The following is a 23,281-nucleotide window of genomic DNA, read 5'->3' on the forward strand; positions in this document are numbered from 1 at the left end:
ATTTATGTAGAGTGGCTTCAGAAGAGCTTTTCTCGTCGAAGACAAGAAACGGATGGGAGGCCTCAAGTGGTAACAGACTAAGAGCCCGTAAAGACGCTAAAAACTTGACATTGCTTGTCTTAAAAACCTCACTAAAGCAATTCTTCACTCATAAAACATACCATCTCGTATGCTTGTTGACTGCCGTGCCTGCACATATGCCAGCAAATAATCCTAAGCCTCGACAAAACCGTCCAAACAAACAAAGTAGACTACTACCACACCCGCCGCGGTGGCTTCGTGGTTACGGCGCTCGGCTGCTGACCCGAAAGACGCAGGTTCGATCCCTGCTGCGGTGGCTGAATTTCGATGGAGGTGAAATTCTAGAGGCCCGTGTACTGTGCGATGTGAGTGCACGTTAACAAACCCCAGGTGGTCGAAATTTCCGGAGCCCTTCATTACGGCGTCCCTCATAGCCTGAGTCGCTTTGGGACGTTAAACTCCAATGAGAGAAATCAAATCAGACTACTACCACAGACAACACAGCTGGTACCTTTAAATGGTACGAGAAGAAGAAAGGAAAAAAAGCGTCAATAGAGCAACGTATATATCTCACCACCAGCGTCGTAACGATCAGCGTCTTGTTCATGAGATGCAGACGGGCTTCTTCAAGCTGCCGAGAGTAGTTTGTGGTGATGTTGATTCCACCGTGCATGGTCCATTCACCGGCCTGGAAAATAGGCACACGCGACTGAAGAGATGCTGAAAAGCGTTGAGTGAGGCACTGGTGTTTGTACCTGAGTGCGAGGAATAAAATTATGCAGTTTGCCAAAGCGAGAGACCAGAGTGACTGGTGTACCGGGTAGCCTGTGCCTGCTACTCCAGTCTGGACTATTATGATTAAGGAAATCGATGGGACCAGACGAAGGACTGGCATCGATTAAAAAAAATTGCAAGTCACGCTGTGCTTGTGCTTGCGTTCATAAAGCAAGAACTCCTGGCATAAAATTTTTACTCACGTTACTTGGATACTGCATCTATAGCGGCTCTTCGACAGCGTCCAAGCCACGTTAAAGAAATAACCGAGGAAAGTGCAGCCTTTATTAAAAGCTTGGAGCCCAGGGGGTTTGCTTCTGAAGCACACTGTCTGGTTCGTAATGCATCTCCAGCGCTCCAAATTTGCTGAAGGTAAGAAGATTTTTGGTCTTGCCTCCTCCATTCGGTGTAACTACCTAGAGATGTGAAGGCCTGAAAAAAACACTGCAATTTTGGAAAAAAAAACGGTTTTTTTCGTTTTTTTCAGACGAGGGAAAATGGAAAGAAACATCGAAAATTTCAATTTTCAATTTCAAAATGCAATTTGAAGGTTTTATGGCTGCTTGCTTTCAGTTTAGATTTTTGTTTTTGCTTTGAAAACCATTACAGCATGCATCGTTAAAAGATTGGAGAGCAGTCGTCATCGCCGGTACCAGGTAGTGCTTTTAAAACGTTCGTGCTGCGAGTACGCGGGTTGAAGGCCGTCACATATAAGCTCCAGGCTTGACTTAAAACACACTAATAGTTTGAACAAAATGGCTGCAAATTCTACAGCGCTACACACACGGCATAAATAACATAGGCTGCTGTGCACGTAAGCGGTTTTAGCCAAATACAAGCCTAGCTTCTTGATTTCCAACGTAGCAGGGTACAGGACATCCGCAGGAATTTGGTCCAGGACAGGGGTCTTCAGCGAAGCACGTGGCCGCATCTACCTGGTGGCAAGACCTTTGCACCAACCAGCCGCTAACTCGTCTGGCTTGCCGGCTGCTGCAGATGCCTCCATCATCCGCCAGCTGCGAACTAAACTAGTCCCGTTTCGGAAACGTCCATACAAGGATTCGCAACAGGCTTTCAGGGGAACGCGTTCCAAAGCTTGTGTATGTGCAGTCGAACCTAGCTGTGGACACAGCTTCAATCCATGTTGCTGCGCGCAGTGCCGCATCCAGCGACAGTGACTCTGAGTCCGATGTGGACGGACTTATAGATCAGTTTCTATGTTCCCTTTTTCGGTGCAATAGAACAAGAAGTTCGTTCCACAAATATGATATTTATATTTCCATATTCGCCTGAAGTGTAAATCATTATTTATCTTCTCGGTGCAATAGAAAAAGAAGTTTGTTTCACAATATGACGTCTATAACTACATATTCGACTGAACTTCGGAGCATTATTATTGATCGTCGTGCTGTTGCAAATAAATATGTTTTTGTCATGTTTTGCAAAATTTCCAATTTTTCATGAAAAAAAACCTGAAAAAAGCGGTTTTTTTTTCATTCCATTCAAAAGTTCATGAAATTTTACATCTCTAGGACTACCACGAATATTACAGGAGTCCCACTGCGAGGCTTAGAAGCAAACCCCCTGGGCTCTAAACGTTTTACAAAGACTGTACGTATGTTGTTTTACTTCTAGTAAGCCGATAGAAGTGAGATACTTGCAGTAAGGTAACAAAAGTGACGCCAGGTGAAGTTTGCCGCAAACATTCGCTTACACGAGTGATTTTTGCCTTCCTCTCGCTTTCTGCTGTTTTGTATTGGTGTACTGTGTAGCTGCTTCTCTCCATCGGCATAGCTGTCAAGCGCTCTTCCGCTGCTGCAGCAGATACTGCCACGTTTCTCGACACCATCAAAACACGTTCGGCAAGGTCTTCCCCCGCAATCATGTAAACACTTGTCTGTAGAAATAACGAAATTGATTTCATATGATTTGGCTACCAACAAGGAAAAGGTGCTCTAAACATCTTTTCTTCAAGCAGTACGCAACACCCCGAGGAGGGCACGCGTAATGATCAAGGATAGGTTAGTTCCTTTCGCTCCGCTGCGCAGAGATAGCGGACTCTGCGGGACCGCCGGCCTGTGACCATTTCACAGCTGGCTTACTTCTTAAGCCCACGGCAAGTGAAGAAAGCTTTTAGAATCGATTATCAGTATGGGCAGTGAGAAAGCACACAAAGTGAACGGAAAGCTTGTTTAAATTGCCAAAAATAACAGAAGAGAACAGAAAAAAAAGACCATAAAGTGTCAAAGCTCTTCCTTGCATCCTTTCGTCATTTCCTACAACGGACCCTCATTACTTTCGTGAGCAGGATGTCCGAATATTTTAATTTTCAGAGAATGGATGAACTGCGTTTCAGAAAAGATGTCGAGTTATTGTCCTATTAGTTATGCGGGACCGCAACATGGTGGCTGTCACAGAGGCTAGAGATGAGGCGTAGAACTGAGTGATGGAAAGTGAGATGACGGCTGCAACGTGCAGAAACATAAAAAAGGCGCTGAAAATTAGAGTAAACGCGAATTGAGGATATTTTTGTTGAAATGCCACGCACTAATAGTCCGCAGAAGTTTCAATAAACAATCTATTAGAGCGATTGAGGGAATCGAAAAAAAAAAATGAAAACTCGGCCGATAGCCGCCGTCATGAGCGCAGGTTTAAACTTTTCTTGAATAATTTGCGGCCGCTGACGCAATACACGATTAATTTCAGCACTTCGGAGAGACCTTTGTCATGTACTGCCTGCAGTTCACTAGGCCGATAAAGGGGAACGTTCAGACTGGTTCAGGTTCGTATGGATGAGCAGAGCATTGGGAAAAATTAAAGTGAGTAAAAAAGAAAGCAAGGGCATGCACATTCTATCCTTGTGAACTTGGGCATGTGAGAAGCCTTGGTGTGGCAACTACCTAACGAAAACCGTCGCGGTGGCTCAGTTGTTATGGTGCTCAGTTGCTGACCCGAATGACAGGGGTTCGGTCCCAGCTGCGGTGGTCGCATTTCGATGGAGGCGAAATTCTAGCGGCCCGTGTACTGTGCGATGTCAGTGCTCGCTGAAAAACCCCAGGTGGTCGAAATTATTACAGAGCCCCGCACTACGGTGTCCCTCATAGTCTGAGCAACTTTAGGATTTAAATCCCTTAAAACCAAACCACCTAAAGGAGCTGCACGTCGTCCGGCCTGTGTAAGGAAAGGGCATAAACTGCTCTTCAGTGAGGCGCAGGATTGCTGTACGGAGCACAAGATTTCTTTCTTGAGCATTTGGCTGATGCTCTTTTATTTCTAATTTCCCTGAGGGCTGGCACCGCAGTGCTGACACAGGCTACCTCTCTCTTTTATTGTTTGTTTTTACTATTCAAAAAGAGGAGTATCACACGGGGGATGCACCGAGTGCTCCAAAGAGGATACCTCAAATTACTGCGTGACAATGCTGCTCCTCAGAAGTGGGCGCCTGCCTCATCACATGAAAACATATGAGGAGAGTAACATCAGCCTAAAACCAGGTGCTGGGCGAGTTAGTATTTCCTGCTTTCATCCACGAACAAGGGGTGCGCCACAAAGCGCTGCGTGGTGTCTCCCCTCATGCCCACGTTCGTCGCCTCACTGTGTGAATGATAACATGAGCCCGCAGCATGCGCGCACATGCACACGCAGAATCAATTGATTGTGTGACATTTCGAATGGATACTGAACTTACATGCTAATGTGGTAATGCTTGCCCTATATCACAGATGCTCATAAATAATATTTCTTTATTAATACTGCTGAGTCGCTCCGACTCCAAGCAGGGGTGAGCACAAAATATCACAATGAAATACCATGAAATACAAATAAATACACTTGCATATACACAGACACAAGATATGATGTGTTCATGCTAATATATACACGTACATATCAAAAAATAATATTTTCATTGCCAAGAAATCGAAAGGCCTTCGCTTACTAGGCCTAAAGATATAGCAGGGTGGTGTCGCATGGCACTGAGTTACTGGTGGGGCCGTAAGCGATTGAATGCATACGATACGCCATCTCCAATCGGCAACATTATAATTTTCTGAAAACTTCTAGTATCTGTTATGAAACTCATGGAGTTCTTTCATATTCACCACACAATTGTCTTGTACCAAATGACTGAAAATATTTGCGCAATGCTGCCACTGCGATTAAATATAGAATAAAAGATTGTGATGATGGTAATTAATTTTTATGGCGCAAGGGATCTGTTGCCAAAGAGTACCATGGCAAAACGTATTTTTAATAAAAAATAATAAAAAGTCAGAGGTGCGAGAGAGAGGCAAATATGGCGCCAAGTAATAAAAAATTCTGAGGGCACTTCTTTCGCCTCCTACATACGGGCGAAAAAAAAAATGCCTGGCATCGTGCGCTACGATGACAACGGAGATCGGCTACGGATATCTTTTTCCGCCTTATTTCGGACAAAAATTTACCGTTGTAGTCCAGTGTGGACGGCGCAGCAAAGAAGGAAAGAAAAAGTGCTGGTTTCCATTCGGTGTGTTATTTATAAGGACTTTTTAAAAGTTTGAAATCAACTTACCTCACGCAGTCCGTTGTGAGTGATTTCGAGAATGGCGAGCTTCATGTCTGTTCGATGCCCGTTGGGATTAAACCTTATGTTGCCAGTCAGACCTTGAACGTTAATCTGCAAGATGAACCAACCACTGCTTCACAACCCGCACTGTTATTTATGGGAGCAAAAGATAGCTTTTTTCATTCAAACAGAACTTTAAGTCGTGTGCACCTCTCGTCTACCTGCTGTGTCTAGCGTACTTTTTAAAGTCAGGGCTACTAGAACGTGCGGGAAACACCGGTTTGTTTGCTGGCGACACCGCGAAGGCCGACGACAAGCCAGGTGGCTCGGTAGCGGCGATTTTCAGTGCTCATACAGCCGCCATCAAGAATATCCCCTAGCCGAAACCACAGCCATCCCATAGCTCCCATGAAAGGCCGCACGTCAGCGAAGAATGATTCATTCTTTTCAGATGCAATAGCCCGTTGGAATGTCCTGCCTGATAATATTGCTTCTTGCACAGATCGAGCAATTTTCCGCGCTAAACTAGCGAGTCATATGTGCCTTACGTGATTTATTCGGCTTTACCAAACAATCCGATCTTCTGTTACTGTCTCTTTTCATGACTTTTTTTTGCTTTGTTTCGTTCCTTTGCTTTTTGTTGATCTGGTATCATATGTTGTTACACACTGTCCTTGCACCCCCCTTATGTAATGCCCACGGGCCCTTAAGGCTTCAATAAATGAAATGAAATTAAATTAAATTACCATCAACCCAGCCTCGACTTACAGCTATGCTGGCCTTGTGAGGCCAGTGATGTCTCACCACTTGCTATAGAGTCCATGGTAGAGAGAGGGTGTGGTAGATGGTCCTTGGCGATCACAAAATGAACAAGGGAGGGGAAGACCTCAGGTTGCTTGAGCCAACGTTTCGACAAGGGGAGTTGTCTTCGTCTGGGCGAAGAAAAGTCCCCTTGTCGACACGTTGGCTCAAGCAACCTGAGGTTTTCCCCTCCCATGTTCATTTTGTGATCACTTGCTATAGAGTCACGCATGTGCACTATCTGCACCATCCTTTTCTGCTTGACGCCAGGTTAGGCGCAGTCGTCCAGAGCAGACTGCCTGGGGTCTGCTCGAAACCGTGCGAGGCGCATGCAGCGGCGCTCAGCCCCCGTTCCCTCACCATGCGCATGTACTTGACGAAGGAGTTTCCCTGCGACCAGGGCTCCTCCGTCTCGCACGACAGGGGCCGCACTTGGATCTTCGGTCCGTTGTTCGGCTGCAGATCTCGGAGCGCCGTGGCGAACAGCCGCACGGCGTCGTACATCAGGGCGACTTTCGTCTGGGGGGGGGGGGGTGAAGAAGGCGAGCAGTGTGGCACAAGCATTCGCTTCAGAGGCTCTTCAAGTCTTCACGTGCCCCATGAAATTTCACCCCTACCACAGAGAACACAAAGGAGATAAAAATAATTTCTAGTGCAACAGCGCAACGGCACAAGGATAGAGGACGATAAGGGACGATGCACAGCGCTGACTAACAACAGAAGTTTATTCAGGAAGCCATGCTTACAAAGGCGCCAGCGACACTGAAAAACAGAAAAACACAAAGAACCCTGACAGATATCCCTCCGACCAGACACGGATTTGATAACACAAGGTTAACACGTGTGCAAAAATTCAATTTTTTTTCTTTTGTTTTGTTTGAACGATAGGCTGAGGGCGCACAAAAACGACGTCAAGAATGCTGCCCGCCACATCGGTGTTCACTGCCGTGATTGTTCTTGCCAGCCTTTATATGACAAAAGCAGGATTGTTGATAAACACAAAGATCAGCTGACTAGAGAAGTTATCGAAGCGCCTGAGATCATGAAGCTGGGTCAGAGGTGTGTAAGCACCCCTTCTGTCGCTATCTGGCAGAAAGAACTTGAATTTTTGCACACGTGTTAACCTTGTGTTATCAAAAACGTGCCTGGTCGGAGGAATATCTGTCACGGTTCTTTGTGTTTTTCTGTTTTTCAGTATCGCTGGCGCCTTTATAAGCATGACTTCCTGAATAAACTTCTGCTGCTAGTCAGCGCTGTGTATCGTCCCTTCTTGTCCTCTGGCCTTGTGCTGTTGCGCTGTTGCACAAGAAATCATGTCTGACCAACGTGCCTATCAGTTATTGTTGTACAGATAGAATAGCATTCAACGTTTTCCATGACTGCCATCCTGTACTGTGTTTTCTTCAAGCAGCAGTTAATTCGCAGACGTGAAAGTAGCAGTTTATCGTATTAGGAGTGCCTAGCAGACAAACATGCAGTGAACTATGGGGCGCATTCAAATCTTCAATAATTGCGTACTCCTCTCGCGCGGCGCCAGGACTTCGCTGTTTGTGCACCATGTGGGGCTCCTATGTCGAAGAACAGACTTGTAAAATCCGCTCACGAGACGGTGTCATGCTCAGCTAGGAATACATACTCTCCTAGTAGCGGAACTTCGTTCAACCATAGTCACGAGCTCATGGAACGCAATGTAGGGAAACCGATGAATTTCATCGCAGCCTTCGCGCAGAGCCTCAAGTAGTTAGTACATGCAGTCTAATTATGAGCATTTGAACTACACAGTGCAGCATGAAGTCTCAAGATAAAGCGGCCTGCTGTAAAGGAATTTATTCTTCGTTCGGGTCACCTTCAATAGAGCTCAAATAAAGTGAAGCATGTTTTAGCCATCTCGCTTTCTAGAACAGTTCCTAAGCCTGAGCATGTAATTTTGAAAGCCTCACACACGAATGATATTTTTAGCACTCGGTCATATAGCCCAGACGGCGACTGAAATACACAGCATATTTGCAGCTTCCAAGCCTCTAAGTGATCGAAAATTTTACATTAGCGATCTTTGAAGGGATACGATTCATGACAAATCATAGACACGTTGTACTCACCGTTAGGTTCTTCAAATTGTTTCATGGACAGGAAAATTGGAAAAGAGAAAATTGAGTTTGGTTATAGAGAAAGTAAAAATGGTAGCATGAAAGAACACCTGCAAGCAGTACATTAGTAGCGCCTTGAATAATATCAGGGAGATATGTGGTAGTACATTATTATTAATTTCAGCATACTGCGCTAGCCTCAAAGGCGATGAGGAAGAGTTAGGGGCACGAGAAACATCTTACGCACACTTTCTGAAATAAAAACTGGTATGGCGCAAGAAACGGGGACACAGAAGGCACACAAAACACAGGACTGACGCCAACTTGCAACTGGGTTTTTTATTTCATCATGAACCAACTCGCCCAAACTAGAGTTTTACTTGAACACACTTTCTGTCCGCAGTTTTTAAGAAAGAAGAGTTTGCGTTACATGTTCACCAAGAAATAAGAAAAAAAGTAACATATAAGGAGAAGCTACAACTGCAGGAAAAATAAAAATAAAAATCAGACAACTACAATGCCTTTGAAATCGTGATAACTGCCAAAAGAGAATGTAGTGATACTCATAAGCACATTTTTCATTGCCGCAGCAATGGCATATTTATAAAAAAAATAGAAAAATTAAACACCAAGTAGCAGCAGCAGCTACACGCACGAAAAAAAAAAAATGCCACGCTACGGCGTTAGAGACAATTAAAAAGGCTGGAAACGGCATAAGTGGATAGATTTGGCTCTGAACGTAAATATTTGGTTTTCGCTTGAAGGAGCATGATGAAGCGTGACAATATGATTACTATATCTCATAGGCGGGGCAAAAAAGAGTGTGTTCAAAAATTATCAGCCGAACGTTGCGTCATAGCAGGCTTCTGCATGGCATTGGCGTGAATATCTTAAGGCGTGCGCATCATTGCTTACCATTGTTGTGTTAGTAAGTTCCCCAAATTGTACTACGTTCCTAAACCACTACATCATTTGTCGGACTACTATGTGAGCTTCCTAGCAATTACTGTCCGCAATGCCCTTAGTGTTCAGCAGTTAAAAGACCGCTGTATGGTAGCACCCAGTTCTCTAGCATAAGCGCTAGCTTTTGCTCCCAGTAGTAGACTATTTTTTTTTTTATCAAATAGCAACTTCGTATAATGGTTGATTCATTTAAGTGTGTCGATCATTAGATAGCGTGGCGCGCTCGTATTTATAATATAACATCATTGGGGAAAAAATACATTATACTTTCATAACGCCTCTCTGTCGAGCGCCTGAAGACGTCAGAATGATGACTTAAAATCTAAAAGCAAGGCTAGGCCTGAATACGTGCTTTTCACAGAGCACGCGCGTGGAATGTATACTGCCCCAGTAATGCCTTCGTACCGCCCAAATGGGGTAGATACAGTCGGCCTCTTGAAACTTGGAGCCTGTTTAGAGATTAGCAACGAGCGCCATCTATTGGCCACCATTAGCGAACACAGCGCAACTGAGGGGGATATTATAAACTTGCAGTTGTGGGAGAATTAGAGAATACCCAGAGATTCTGCGCGGACATGAATTTTATGGCTGACTCTTCCTCTCCGCTGCAAAATCTGACCAAAAAAGTGTTTCTTGCGCTCACATCATTTCTGACGGCCACAGAAAATCAACGTGCTGTACCGAACATTCGAAAATCCCGCGGTCATTTTGAAGCCAACGCCACGCTCCATTTGATGGGAGCCGTGTAAACTAGAAGCGGTTGACCAGATTTAATGAGGTTGAGGCGCTACTTTTTACGGCTGTATAAATTCACTTCGTATATGCGTTTGGCTGCTCATAAATTATTTTACAGAAGCGCTAACAGCCAGGCTGTGTTTCCCAGCGCACGCCCCTTCCTGCTACATTTTCTGACTCCTACTTTTCCTGACCAGCTTAAAACGAAACTGGTTCTAGCGACATATCTTGGATACTAGTTCTACAAAAATATTAATTATTTATAAATGCTAAAGTCATGACTTTAGCACGAAAACCACATTTCAAACATTCCACTGACTTCTTTGATCTCGTCTCACAACTCAGAAGTAACGTCCGTAGGGAGTCTTCACGGCCATAATCAGAGCTAAACACATAAGTCTTGAACCGCAAAGAGACATAAGGCCAGTCTGTGTGAAATAACCGCATCAGAGATTCGGAAGAAGCGCATAACTTGCTTAAAAAAAGGAGTGCCTCTCAAAAAACCTAAAGGAAAAGAACAGCAAAAAATGATTCAGCAGTGACGTCAACGGAGCTACAGAGGCTGGAGCAGCACGAAAATATTTTATTTTATGTTTTATTTTTACACACTGCAGTCTCACGCGAAGCTGCATGAGGCTGCAGTGAGTACTTCTTTTTACATACTGCAGCATCGCACGAGGCTACAGGAGTACTGCTATGAAGGAGGTTTTGACACAGTCCAGTGCACAGACGCAGTGCAACAATTCAGCTGCAAAAAGCAGCGCCAGATAGGGCGGGTCACAGAGGATACATTGGTAGCAAAATTCGCACTGATCTCCATTGGTGCAAGCAAATATTTCACCTAGCTGAAGCACACAATATCCGCAGCACCACCCTTAATACCTCTACTCGCGAAATGAATACAGGTCGTTATGGATTCGCTAAAGCGGAAAGGGAAGGGAAAAAATGCTGAAGGTATACGCTTGAAAGACCCTTCATCAATGTAAGTAACGAGATCGCTTTGTACATCTAAGCAACGAGACGCAAAATCTTGCAGGCTGCCGAGAAAAGGCCGATTAAGTTTTGCAGTTCATCTCCCAGGCCAGCAGCCTGGTTTCGCCTTCACTAAACTACAAAAGAATACCGATGTCGCCCGTGACTGCGTGTGCAGGTTGTATACGTTTCTACGAGACGCCCCTGGTGCGACCACGGCCGTTCATGCGCTCGAGATACGTACCCGGTAAAAGTTGCCCTCGCCTTTCTGTCCATGTCGGAGCCTGCGCGTCATCCAATCCCGGGCCACTTCGTCGAACTCCTTGGCGTGCGTGTCGACGAGGCGGAAGGCCGAGATGTTTGTCCCGCCGTACTGGAAGTCCTCCATGTCCACCGTGTGTGCGTCCTGCGACAGAGAGAGGCAGATATGGCGCAGCTCTCAGAGGAGCTGGCTCCAGTGAAGTCGGGACGTGCTGATACTTTCGCGTACGCCACTCAGGTACAAACGCATATCCTAATCAACGAAGCCAGTTTTTACGATGCAGACGCAAATACTCCACTCGGAACTTGCACAGGAGCAAAAAATTGGTTGTGGTTTAGCTCTGATTAAACCTGGTAGAGTAGCGAGAGTCTAGATTCTTTCAGAGGCGCAGAACTCGGCACGTCGTCTTCGACCGTCGCGGATTCACTGTCGGCGGCTAAGTGACCTCGTCTAGCCGCGCCGTCATTACGACGCTTATCGAGACGCTTGACACGCTCTTCTTCGGTCTCTTCGGCACGCTGTCTACTCCTTGTTTCGTTCCGACGCCGAAGTTGATTTCTTTCAGCCTATCCGACTCTCGCCTCCCGCTACGCCGAACCATACACTGCGACACCCCCCTCTCCCTCTACTACGCATGCGCCCAACTGGCGAAGCGAGCGGCGTCTGCTACACGACGAGCGCAATGGCGGAGTGACGTCATGCCAGATGGCGCGCCGAGTGGCGACGCCCTCCAGCTGCGGCGGTTGCTAGGCAACAGCTCAAGGTCGGTGCGACGACGGCTGAGGTGCAACCACGGCGAAAGCGCGACCATGCTGAAGAGGCGAAGCGGCTTCCGTACTGTAGCTGTCGCTAGAAAATCGTTTTTCTGTCCTGCTACCACATTATACGTTGAAGAAAAAACTACAAAATTTCAGTAGTTTAAGCGCACAACTTAACTCCAGAAGACTTACGGTGCATTTTCTCGGCTACTAGCGACTGAGCAAGCTCTAATTACCGTTACGTAGCGTGCAATAATTGCCCAATAACGCTTCTGTGCAGTCCTCGCGTTAAGGAATTCATAGACAACACTGCCGAAATGGTGATAACGCCAAAATGGTGACAGCGCTTGCCACCAAATAGACATCTGCTGCTCATTTCACACTGAAGTAATAAAAAATTTCGCGAATCATTTGGAACCGAAAATTGAGTATATCAGTAGGAAGTTGCAGAAACTTGAGCGAACACTTGCGCCCGCTTGCTTGCCGTGATGGTTTTGTTACAGTGACGCACGGTTGCTCAGCCCGAGTTTAGTGGTGTGAGGCTACGATGAACGCGAATTACCAAATGCCCGTCTACTCAGATTTGGGAGCACCTAAGAGTTCTAAGTGGCGAAGAGTTAATCCGGAACTCTCAACTATACCCAGCGCCTCATTGCCGAGAGTGCAGACTGGGCACGTGAAAATTAATGTGTTCCTGCGTACAAGCGTCTCCGATTAGATTAATAATTTTATGACGGGAAAGCACTCGCTTTAAAGCCGGGGGCCAAAATTGTGGGCAAGGCTGCATGTTCCGTATTATATATTCAATGTCAGAAATTTACATGCGCACTGCACGTCACATTTAGATACGCATGAGTCTGTATCTACGCACCAGTGACGTGATGAAGTAGTTATGGTACTCGGACATCATATCAACCTGCTGGGCCTGAAAAAGAAGAAAAGATGATGTTAGTGCCATGAAAATACCTGTTATTCAATAATAACCTGGGAAGAACAAAATATGGCCGGACTGCTAGGTAGGATGACGTCTCGGTGTGGCTTCTGACAACAATAAGAGCCGGAATTTGCTCACGTTCCTGCACAAAGATAGCTTTCAAGACTCCTACCTTTGAGTGCCTATGCCAACACAGCATATCATACATGCACGCTCTAACGAATAAAAAGAAAAAGGTTCTCAAAAGATCATGGCCACAAGCGGCCGATGCTGTGCTACGGGTGACTGTTCGCGACGATGTACGCGCGTTATCTAGAATGTCCCCCGAGTCACTTTCGCGCAGCCAAGTGGGCACAATTTCACAGTGGCACAAGTGTGGGCACAATTTCGTCCAATAAATTGATCGTTTTCTTTTTGCGTCAGCTTTCCTGTATGTCGTATACGCTTGCGCCATGATAATTGCCATGTTCGTTCAGAATCTCTACGGACTGTCTAGGTTTCTTAGAATTACAAGTTGAAAATATTCCCACCGAATTACGGCACACTCGGTAACGGCGGTCAACAGATGACGGTATTTGCTGAGAGTCCAGTCAAAAGAAAAAAAACTGCAGAGATTGTTTACTTCATTCGAATCGGAGCGAAAACATGGATTTGTGCTACGTAGAAGGCGATGGTGAACCGGCAGCGACACGGGACGGAGCAGATGGAAGTTGATGAAGACGGCGCTCTGCAATGCACAGCTTGAGCGTGTGGTACAGTTTAAAACGAGGAGAGTTGGCTGCGGCGATAGTCTAGTGGTCGACTAGTGACTGGAGAAATAGTCAACCACTAGACGACCATTTGTGCACCGATCGTAAAATTATGCTATTGGGTGATTTCCATTGTGTTTGCAGGGATGAAGGCCGAGCTACTTTACTTGCTGATTTGGCATGCGAACGCAACCTGGTGGATGTTGGGCAAGATAAGGGGCATAACATTAATTTCACTTATTTTCAGTGCTCCTCTAGTGCTCGACTTGACAGCATTTATGATTAAGCAGACACGCTAGCCAGGATTTTTGGTTACTGAGTGTGGCCCATATTCTTCAACGGTCCCTGCATGGTGTTATAGCGCCCGGCGACGCTATAAAGCGCCGGCGCTGAGATCGGCGTTACAGCGCGCGCTAGAAGAAAATAAAGATGGACAGCGCGTGTTCGGGGCGCACGCCCGGCACGGGCAGTTCGGAACTAGAAGCCTGCCACGCTGGTCGTCTCTCTCTGGCGCTCCGCTGCGACCCCGCAAATCTTCAACAGTGTCTCTTCAGATAGGGAGGTACAGTCGGCGCAAACTCTATCCTCGATGGGAGCTGTGGAAGCTGATAGCTGTCTGCTTTCAGATGAAATCTTCAAACGTGCTGCATCTGCTTGCTTGAAGGAGACATGGACACACGGTGATCTCTCAGTTTTGCCCAAATTAGACTTATTTAAACAAGAAACAAAAAAAACATTGCGATTGAAGCCTCAGCAAGAATCGCGTTTTTGAAGAGACATCACCTTCGAGAGCTCGGCCGTACTTTGGTTGAGCTACATGAGTTAGAGAGGATTAGTATAGGTGCCTATGTAGAAGATGTCACTGCCGTAAAGGCAGAGCTTCATCACTTTGAAACCAAAAGATACAAAGGGGCCTGATAAGGTCTCGGTCCCATAGATTTCTTGATGAGCAACCATCTCGGCGGGCCCTGAGTGATGAAAGGCAGACCGCTCTTGCTAAAGAAATATTGGAAATTCAGTACTGTGGTTGCGCATACAATGATGGTCCTGGTATTAATGATGCTTTCTTTGACTGTTCTCGGAAGCTGTTTGGTGATTGTGCGGGCATAAATGTGAGATCAGATTACAGTCGCTTATTCGAAGCCTTTCCCCGACTTGACGATGAGCAGCGTGCTGTAGTGGAAGGGCCTGTCACTTTGGACGAAATTAAATCTGCCATTTCTGACCAGACGGCTCAGAAATAACCTGGGCCAGATGGCGTTACTAGCGAGTTCTATAAGACATTTTCCACTTGCCTAGCGCCTGTTTTGATGCAAGTTTTCCATGCTTCCTACGATCTTGTTTTTTTGCCCCCCACTTTCTATTCCGGGCATACTATATTAGTTACAATAGCACAGATACAAATCGATTGAAAACAGTCCGGAGATATCGTCCAATTTCCCTCTGTAATGTAGATTACAAATTTTTTGAAAAGGTTCTTTGCAGTCGTCTGCTGCTAGTTGTCGCTCACTTAATTGGCGCGCGTCAGGTCTGCGGTATCAGAGGTCGTAGCATCCAAACCAATATTAATATTGCACGTTCAGTATTGGAGACAGTATGAGATGAGACCGGACAAGTAGCTCTAATTCAGGTTTACCTTGTCAAGGCCTTTGCGGTCTTAGAGCACGTCGTCTTAGAGCTCGCAAATATTGGAGATGTTTTGCTTAGGGGCATAAGACTGTCCTATAAGGACCACTATACATGGCTAATTGTTGACTAAGAGCTAACCAAACCTATTCCATTAAAATTAAATTACCTGTTCGCCAAGACTGTCCATTATCGACTCTGTTGTTTGCCCTATATCTTGAACCCTTTGCCTCAGTATTATTAACAGCGCAACTATCCGTAATTTCTACCTGGCGCAATGTGAAATTAAGATTTTAGCCCATTCAAATGATGTCGCCATCTTTTGTTCTGACAAAACGAGTGTGCTTTAGGCATTACATTTGACTGAACAATGTTGCGAAGCATGAGGTGCGGCTCTTAATTTAGATAAATACAAGGGGTTCTGGTTGGGCCATTGGGGTACAACGCCAAGTCATTATGGTGGCTTAAAGGGACACTGAGGAGAAATTGAAGTTGGCTTGTAATCGACAGAATACCAGATCCTGATTACAAAAACGCCACTAATACTGACAACAAAGCTCTTGTAACGTAGAAAAGAGCAAGAACCAAAATACAGGTATCGCCGCCACAGGCCAAACTCGCAAGTACAAGCGTGATGACGTCATAGGACAAAACAGTGTTGCTAGAACCAATGGTTCTAGCAACACTAGAACACGACACTCCACGAATCACTGAGGCGCAGCTAATTCCTGCGCAAATCTCCTTGACGTCGACAGATGGCGCCACGTACCCGTCAGCTACGCGCGTGCCTGCAGCATCGGGACAAATCAGCGCCTGATCACCGGCGGTATGCAGGCTCCGGGTATTCCGCTAACGGTAACAAGGTACACGGAATGCTACAGGTGTCTATTTGCTAGAACTTAGTTGACGACTTCGAGAACGGGATGCATCGTAACGCTGGCAAAACGCCGGTGCAAACGTAAACGAAGCGACGGTAGCGACGGCCGCAATAGCCGATAGATGCCTTCAACGTGTGGCCGGCGGTAGCTCTCTTTTCGGCTGCTGCCAGGCCGCACTGTTGGCTGACACAAATCACGGAGTCTGCGTTACGTCATGCGCAAGTCATGTTACACGTCACTTAGTCCTGTGTCGTCATAAGAGAATCCCAAGTTTGAATCAAAGCGGCGGGAAAAACTTTTTCAACTTCGAATCCAAATTTCTTAGAAATAAATGCATCTTTCGCTGCTGGCCAAGTGGCAACAAAGCCATGAAACGCCGAACTATCGGATTTTGTTATAAAAAAATATTAATAGAGCTCTCCTCACTGTCCCTTTAAAACCCTTTATGAGACGCGAAGTTGTGAGCAATGCACACCGGCTGTTCAGGGCGGGATTCTTGTTCTTATCAGCTTTTTATGAAATATGCAAATTTTGAGTTCTCTAGAGTTAGCGGTTTTCGAGATAAAAGTGGGACACAGGAGTCCCACCGCACCATGAAGGCGTTTGAGAAAGTGGGACATATGTGTCCCGCTGACCTGTGAAGCACAGTCGCTCAAGAAAAGAAGTAATTTTATTTTGTACAGAAGGGTGTGCATACCAACAACAAAGTATGGAGAATACAAAAGCCTACTTTCTATGATAAAAAATCTAAAATATATCGATCTATGTCCAGCACTCAGTCACTTTCAGAGAATGAACATAGCACAAAAGGGCATAGCACAGGATAGCACAAAAGGGCATTATTTGCAGATTTCGTCAGTAAAAAGAGAGGTTGAAACTTACCCTTCATGGCGAATACCAGCTGAAAAGCGCGCCAAAATCTACTGAAAACCGCACGCAATGCACGCAAGGGGATCGGTTCGCTTGAGGCACAGGTATGTGCTGCCTCCGCTCGGCGCCCTTGTAAAGAGCCATCACGACAGCTTCTTTGAACATCCACGAGAGAGCAGTAAAAGCAAAAACGAAATTGATTCGAGCGGTTTTAACCCCAAAAGTCAGTGTAACCCCGAAAAAAGTGGGACATATGAGTAGCTAACGATAATTTGCATCATCCTGATTCTCCGCCTTGTCGGCATGTATTTATTTCATTACCACGTAAGTCGTCCAGGAGTCTAAACACCAGCTCAACTACTTCCTGCATGGACAGAGACTTCCGTGCATGAAAGAGAATGAAACTCCCATCCACCGATGAGCGGCAAAAGAGCTTTAGACTGGATATGCCTCCCGAAATATATGGATGAGGAATGCTGAATTTGACTATGAAATTTTTTTTTGCAAACAGTACACACAGGACAAAAGAAAATGATGTATAAAGCACATTTAAGAACTAGTCAGTAAAAAGAAAACTTTTGAAACTTGTCGTTCATAGTCAACCGGCTGGACAGAGTGCCAAAATCTGCTGAAACCAGCATGCACCGCGCGCAAGTAGAACAGTTCGCTTGAGACGCACGCTTGTGTGGTAAGTGCGCCGCTCAATACAAGATTGCTATTAGAACAGCTTCCTTGGACATCCAGGAGGTTGCAGTGGAAATTTAAGCGAAATTAATTAATCGGTTTTCAGCTGAAAAAGCAAAACATTACCATGAAAAAAGTGGGACGTATGAGTCCCGCTGTCCCACAAAGGGTTTTAAGATGGGACTATGGAACCCTTCGCTACCCAGAGGTTCCTCTTCACCAATTAAATCCGCAACAGTGGAGCCTACTGTGATTTACAGATAATCTCCAAGAGGCGACAAACCCAGGCTTGGTTTGGTAGGGAACTATCACTGTTTGCTCGTGCCCAAGTCTGCAACATGTTTTTATTTGCAAAACTTGCCTATGTGCTGAAGGTTCTCCGCTGTGCGAGGAAGAAAGTGCAGGTGATGTTCAGAATATCTGCTACTTTCGTACGGCGTTCCCAACGGGAACCCATGCGTCACGATAACGTATTTCTTTCTCTAGAGTCTGGTGGAATAAGCCTTGTTCACTTATTCGTGCATCAGCTTGTTTCGCGTTTTTTTCTTTTTCAAATCGATAAACCCCATTTTTTTAGTAGCTGTGCTTATTAGGCGTCTCAGTGCTCATTTGCGTTTCCTGTTCGCACCGACTGGACGCACTCGTGAGGGGCCTTTATGGGGATTCCTTAAGGAAGTTGCTAATACCTTCAATTTCGTCACTTTGCCCTTTTCTTCAGACTACCTGTATAGCCTCTCTAGAAGACAGATGAATGAGGCAGTTACAGAGAATTTGTTTCCTCTACCGTTGTATCGGCAACCTTTCCTGAAGTTCTTTGACACCAGTGTTTTAAAACGTGTTAGGCGAATGCGCATTTGTTCTGCTGCAAAAACATTTTTCTTTAAACTGCACACATCTACGTTGCCTGTGAAGGCATGACAGTACACCAGAGACAATCGACCATTGTTTTGTTCAGTGCATTGCTGCTGTGTTCTCCTGGGATATATTACAACGAACAATTAAGAAGGACAAGAACATCACGCCATACAACATCTGTTTTTTGCGTGTGGAAAAAAAACTGTGTTGTGCCATATGGTCTATTTATTTTACTGGGACTATTTAGACTCTGGAAGAGCCGCATGATGGACCGCCGCGCCGAATCACCATGATCGTCGAAATCTGTGTTTCGTGAACAATGCGCTTTGGTGCCCTGCAAGAGCCGCCAAGCTGGCTCCCCTATCTGGATGCATGTGTGTGTCTCCCAGACTTTTGATGTTTTCGACGGTGGGGTCATGTGGGGGTATGGTGGCCTGGTGTTTTGTGGCGTAATCATGCTTACATTTTTCTTTTCGGCACTATTTCCGTGAAATAAAGAAAAGAAAATGCGGCGATAGCCTAGTGGTCTCGCTGAGCGGCCCTTAAAGGAGATCTGTTCGCGTCGCAGTGGGCCGACTCCCAGACATGGATATTGATTCAATTTATTTTTCTCTTTTTCATGGCTTCACCTCTAACTGAAGGTCAAATTTACACGGTCCGCGATTGAAGTCCGAGGTCCCGTAGTGAAGCTTTTGCATTAAAAAAAAAAAAGCCTAGCATGGTACTATTCTCTGCTTTCAAAGAATGGAGCACCGCCTAGTGAACTGTCGAAAAACGGCTTATCTCTGGACGCATTTCCTCCCCTTCTGATTTGGCCCATACTCGCTGTATTTATTTTCTAATTTGTCCAGACCATGCCCTCTGCTGCTTAGATCCTGCATTTAATGATGTTTATTACCACGTTTCGGATTCATGCATGCTTGCTGGCTGGTCTTCTAGTTTTTATAGAGTGAGCTACCAGTGCCATGTTTATAGAGGTCGCGGCGTTGTTCGCAGAAGAAAGGGGCGAGAGCAGGTAAAGTCTATGGAGGAATAGAAAGGAGAAGAAGTGGAAAGACGTGCAGAGGAGAGAAGAAGAGCTAAAGGGAGTGCGGTCACATCACGGGATGATTGGAAAGATGCGCAGCAAATTTTAAAGGACTCTCAGGAAGCTGAGCACATGCTCCGCAGAGATCAACCGACGCCCCCGGTACTGCACGTATTTGCATCTGCTATTCTTGTCGCACGGCACTCGGCTGCAAACAAGCGAGAAGCAGTGCAGCAGCGGGGGGCTCACGTGTTTGAGCGCCGTGTGGATGTGTTCGGTGGGCACGTCGAGCACGATGTTCTTGATGCCGCTCTTGCCGACGTCCTTGAGCACCTTGCGGTACTCGACGCCCGGCTCGAACTGCCGAACGACCACCTTGCGCTCGCGCATCAGCGGGTCCTTGAGGATCTCCTGCAGTCGGATCAGCGCTGCGAGAGAGAAGGGCAGGCGCGGGTTTTGCGCGGCCTTCGACGGAGAGATCTTAAACTTCTACCCTTATAGATCTGGTCTGGCGGTCTCCCTATTGTACCCGTTCTGCGGTGAACCCGAAACGATAGATCGTTTCTTGTTGACCTGCCGCCGTTTCTCCTCTTTACGGAGCCGCCTGCTGGGGCATCCGTTACGACAGCTAGGTCTAAGTCTGTCATCTGGGGTTCTCCTGTCTCTTAGTGTTTCCTCTTGGGCACAGTAACTGGAATGTGCTCTCCGCCATGCAAAACTTCCTTGCAGACACTAAAGGGCTGCCGTCGTAAGCTTTGCTCTTTCTCATGATCAATATTTCTTTGGAACGATAGCTTTCCGAAACATGGAATATTTAGCCCCGTTCTCTATTGCAGTCACCGATCTCACAGTTTTTGTTTAGCTTATTTCAATTCCCACGTCTGAATTTCTTTAATTTATTTCCTAATTATTATTATTATTATCATCATTATTACCATTACTTTTTCCCCTCATTTATTTGTTTAACATTCTGAGTACCTATCAGTTGCCGCCTGTGTCTTGGCCAATCCCCCGCAGTGGGTACGTGCCATTATTTAGAGGGCAACCGCAACAACAACATAAGAGCTTTTCTGAAACACTGAGCTGACAGAGGACCGGCCGGTTTTAGAGCAGTACCAAAGAAGGTGCGTTCCTGAGGAAAAAAAAAAAGGCGAAGAGACACGGTCGGAGTGAAAGGAAAGCACTATGGCGCTCGTCCTGCCCTACCTGGCTTGTGCTCCTGTTTTTTCTCTAGTTATAAAGCACGCAATCAACCACAGATCACTGCTCTTGTGTAGTCTGCTTACATGTGTTAGCACTCACCCGAATTCCGGGAGTCATCATCACCATCAGCCTGAGTACGCCCACTTCAGGGCAAAGGCCTCTCCCATGTATCTCAAATTAACCCTGCCGTTTGCCAGTTGCGGCCACAATTGCGACAAAGGTGGCTGAGTGCAGCGTAAAGGTCTTTTCTGACGGAAGATAACATCAAAGTACTCAGCTCGTTTTCATTTCCTGTTTGTGTGATCACAGATTTAAAATTGTATGAAATAATATTGCTTAACGTGCAATAGCTATTAAATCCAAAGGGAAGGTCTTAGATTTGGAGAATATAGGCTCGTGGAAATTTTTCGTTCTGTGGATAGATGCTGTTGTGATCGGGGTCCCAGACAGCGGAAAAAGACGTGCCAGGCAGGCGCCATCGAGCTACCGTGACCAAAAGCGCTGTGGTTCGGGGAAGACGCAAGAAACGTCGGCGCGGGGGCGGCTACTGGCGACGGCGTCGTCGTGAACAAAGGCGTATAATCCCATTCGCCGGTGATGCTGAATGCGGCCTCCCGAACTGCGCATTACTGCGGACCGACGGACTCGGCACCCAGTGACGGCGGAGGACACGGCGGCGCCAACCCATTGCCCGCGTGCGCCCTCAGCAGCCGACAAAGCGCGGGTGGTCACGGCTGATTCATCCTTCCCTCGTGATGAGTCCACTGGTGCGAGCCATCAGATCTCGTGTTTCCAACGGCAGGATCGCCGCACAGAAGCCGACGACCCTTCGGCCTGGTCGGGCCACGAGAAACATCGCAGTTCGCGACTGCAAGGCGCCGGGATTCCTCCTTGACTGCGCGTGTTTAGGTGGTGTGGGCGCGGTCTCGTGGTCGAGGGCGGAGCCTATGTGGAGGCTCAAGGACCACTGGACACTCGGTCAGAGATCGGATTCCCTAGCTGGGTGCCTAGGGAATGTTAACTGTAGTTAAGCCGCAAACTGCTGTTTGTCGAGAGCTTCTTTCCTGACCTTTGGTCTTTCTGTTTATATTGTAAATAATGTAAACAAACCCTCAAGTTTACTGAGACTCTTGACGGCTTCCCTCCGTAGTCTGCCCACCTCATCCTCATGCTTGGTGCCGACGCTTGAGTACAGCAATGCTCAGTATGTTGGGGCTGCATGACTACTGATCTGTAGTGTTTGTGTAGCTTTATCTATGTTTCGCATATCCTTGTTGCTAGACATGTTCGCCATCATTGAGGGATGCTATTCGGATTTTATCCGTAAAATGCCAGCACTCGGCCAAGCAACTACATCCACCATTGTAATCAGCTGCAGTCATTTCTTTCTTCACATCTAAATCACTGAAATTTGAAATTAGGCTTTACCGATACTATTCCCGTCGGCCCGGCAAGTTGCTTTCTCTTGGGCCCATAAAACTGCCCAGGGAAATTTACCGTTATTTCGCCAGTGACCAATATCTCCTTTAAGGCCTGTGAAAATCCTCAGGGACTTCCTACGAACTCCTTTGGATATAGGAAATGCGGCCAAAAGGATATGCGATGGGGTTTAGGCGGGAGTTTCCGCGCGCTTCCTGAGGATACCCCATGTCCGTTCGATATTTCGCAGGGACATCCCTTGGATGTCACTGGAAAAAGACGAGGCACTCGATGATTCAGTCACAAGAGCAGTTTGCTGTGGTAGAGCGCCTTCTTTCGCTGTAAATACAGGACTCTGAAGAAAGACCAAGTGTTTTGCGATATCGGGGGTTTGTTCATCACGCTTGTTTTTGTGAGGAAGGAGTATTCCGGTGCCTTCCGAAAAAGCGCATGCTATCAACGCCGGCGAAGTGAACTTGAATGGCTGACCATCCGCGCATCGCTAAACTCCTTTTTCGGGTCCTTAAACTGCCTGAAAAGTTGAATTCCATACTGAGAGTTTTTAGGTTGTTTGCGCTTTGCACCAATTTTTTTCACTTTATGCACTCTGATAAACAGCTGGGCTTCGTTGTATGTTCAGAACTAGCGGTGAAGTGATAATAAATGCCCCCATTAGTCCATCATATTTCACGTATTTGAGACAAAATTCACCTATGGTCCCGCTATTTTGATGCACATGTATTGTATGTCTTTTACATTGCTTAAATTTGTTTTCATTTAGCCGGCTGCATATCTTTGAATACTCAGATGCTCGTTGCTCGAATACTGAAGCCGCCTTTGCGACCAGTCAGGCAACGAAGGGGATGCGGTCACCAACACTCAGAAGAGCAAGGTTCCAGGCTAGTTGGTAATGCATTTAAATGGAAGAAACAGCGCGAAGAAACACATGCACAAACACACGCACGCACACGCACACGCACACGCACACGCACACGCACACGCACACGCACACACACACACACACACACACACACACACACACACACACACACACACACACACACACACACACACACACACAGCACTCTCGTGTGTGTCGTTTCTTCGTGTGCCAGTGTTT

The 23,281-nt window shown here is 46.3% G+C and overlaps 1 protein-coding gene across 1 annotated transcript in view; it reads right to left on the reverse strand.

Annotated features, from left to right (window-relative positions):
- Positions 1-23,281, reverse strand: part of LOC149325148 (glutamate receptor ionotropic, kainate 2-like) — a 76,870-nt gene that overhangs the window by 31,528 nt on the left and 22,061 nt on the right. The window contains exons 5-10 of the mRNA XM_089563140.1: positions 19,789-19,967; positions 12,788-12,841; positions 11,141-11,302; positions 6,500-6,658; positions 5,345-5,449; positions 596-709 (exon numbers count right to left, since the gene is read on the reverse strand). Of these exons, the coding sequence (XP_089419266.1) occupies positions 596-709; positions 5,345-5,449; positions 6,500-6,658; positions 11,141-11,302; positions 12,788-12,841; positions 19,789-19,967 (773 nt within the window). The remainder of the gene's footprint in view (positions 1-595; positions 710-5,344; positions 5,450-6,499; positions 6,659-11,140; positions 11,303-12,787; positions 12,842-19,788; positions 19,968-23,281) is intronic.

The sequence above is a fragment of the Amblyomma mixtum genome, chromosome 10 (assembly GCF_055824585.1).
Source record: "Amblyomma mixtum isolate Tamu chromosome 10, ASM5582458v1, whole genome shotgun sequence".
NCBI classification, from domain to species: Eukaryota; Metazoa; Arthropoda; class Arachnida; order Ixodida; family Ixodidae; genus Amblyomma; species Amblyomma mixtum.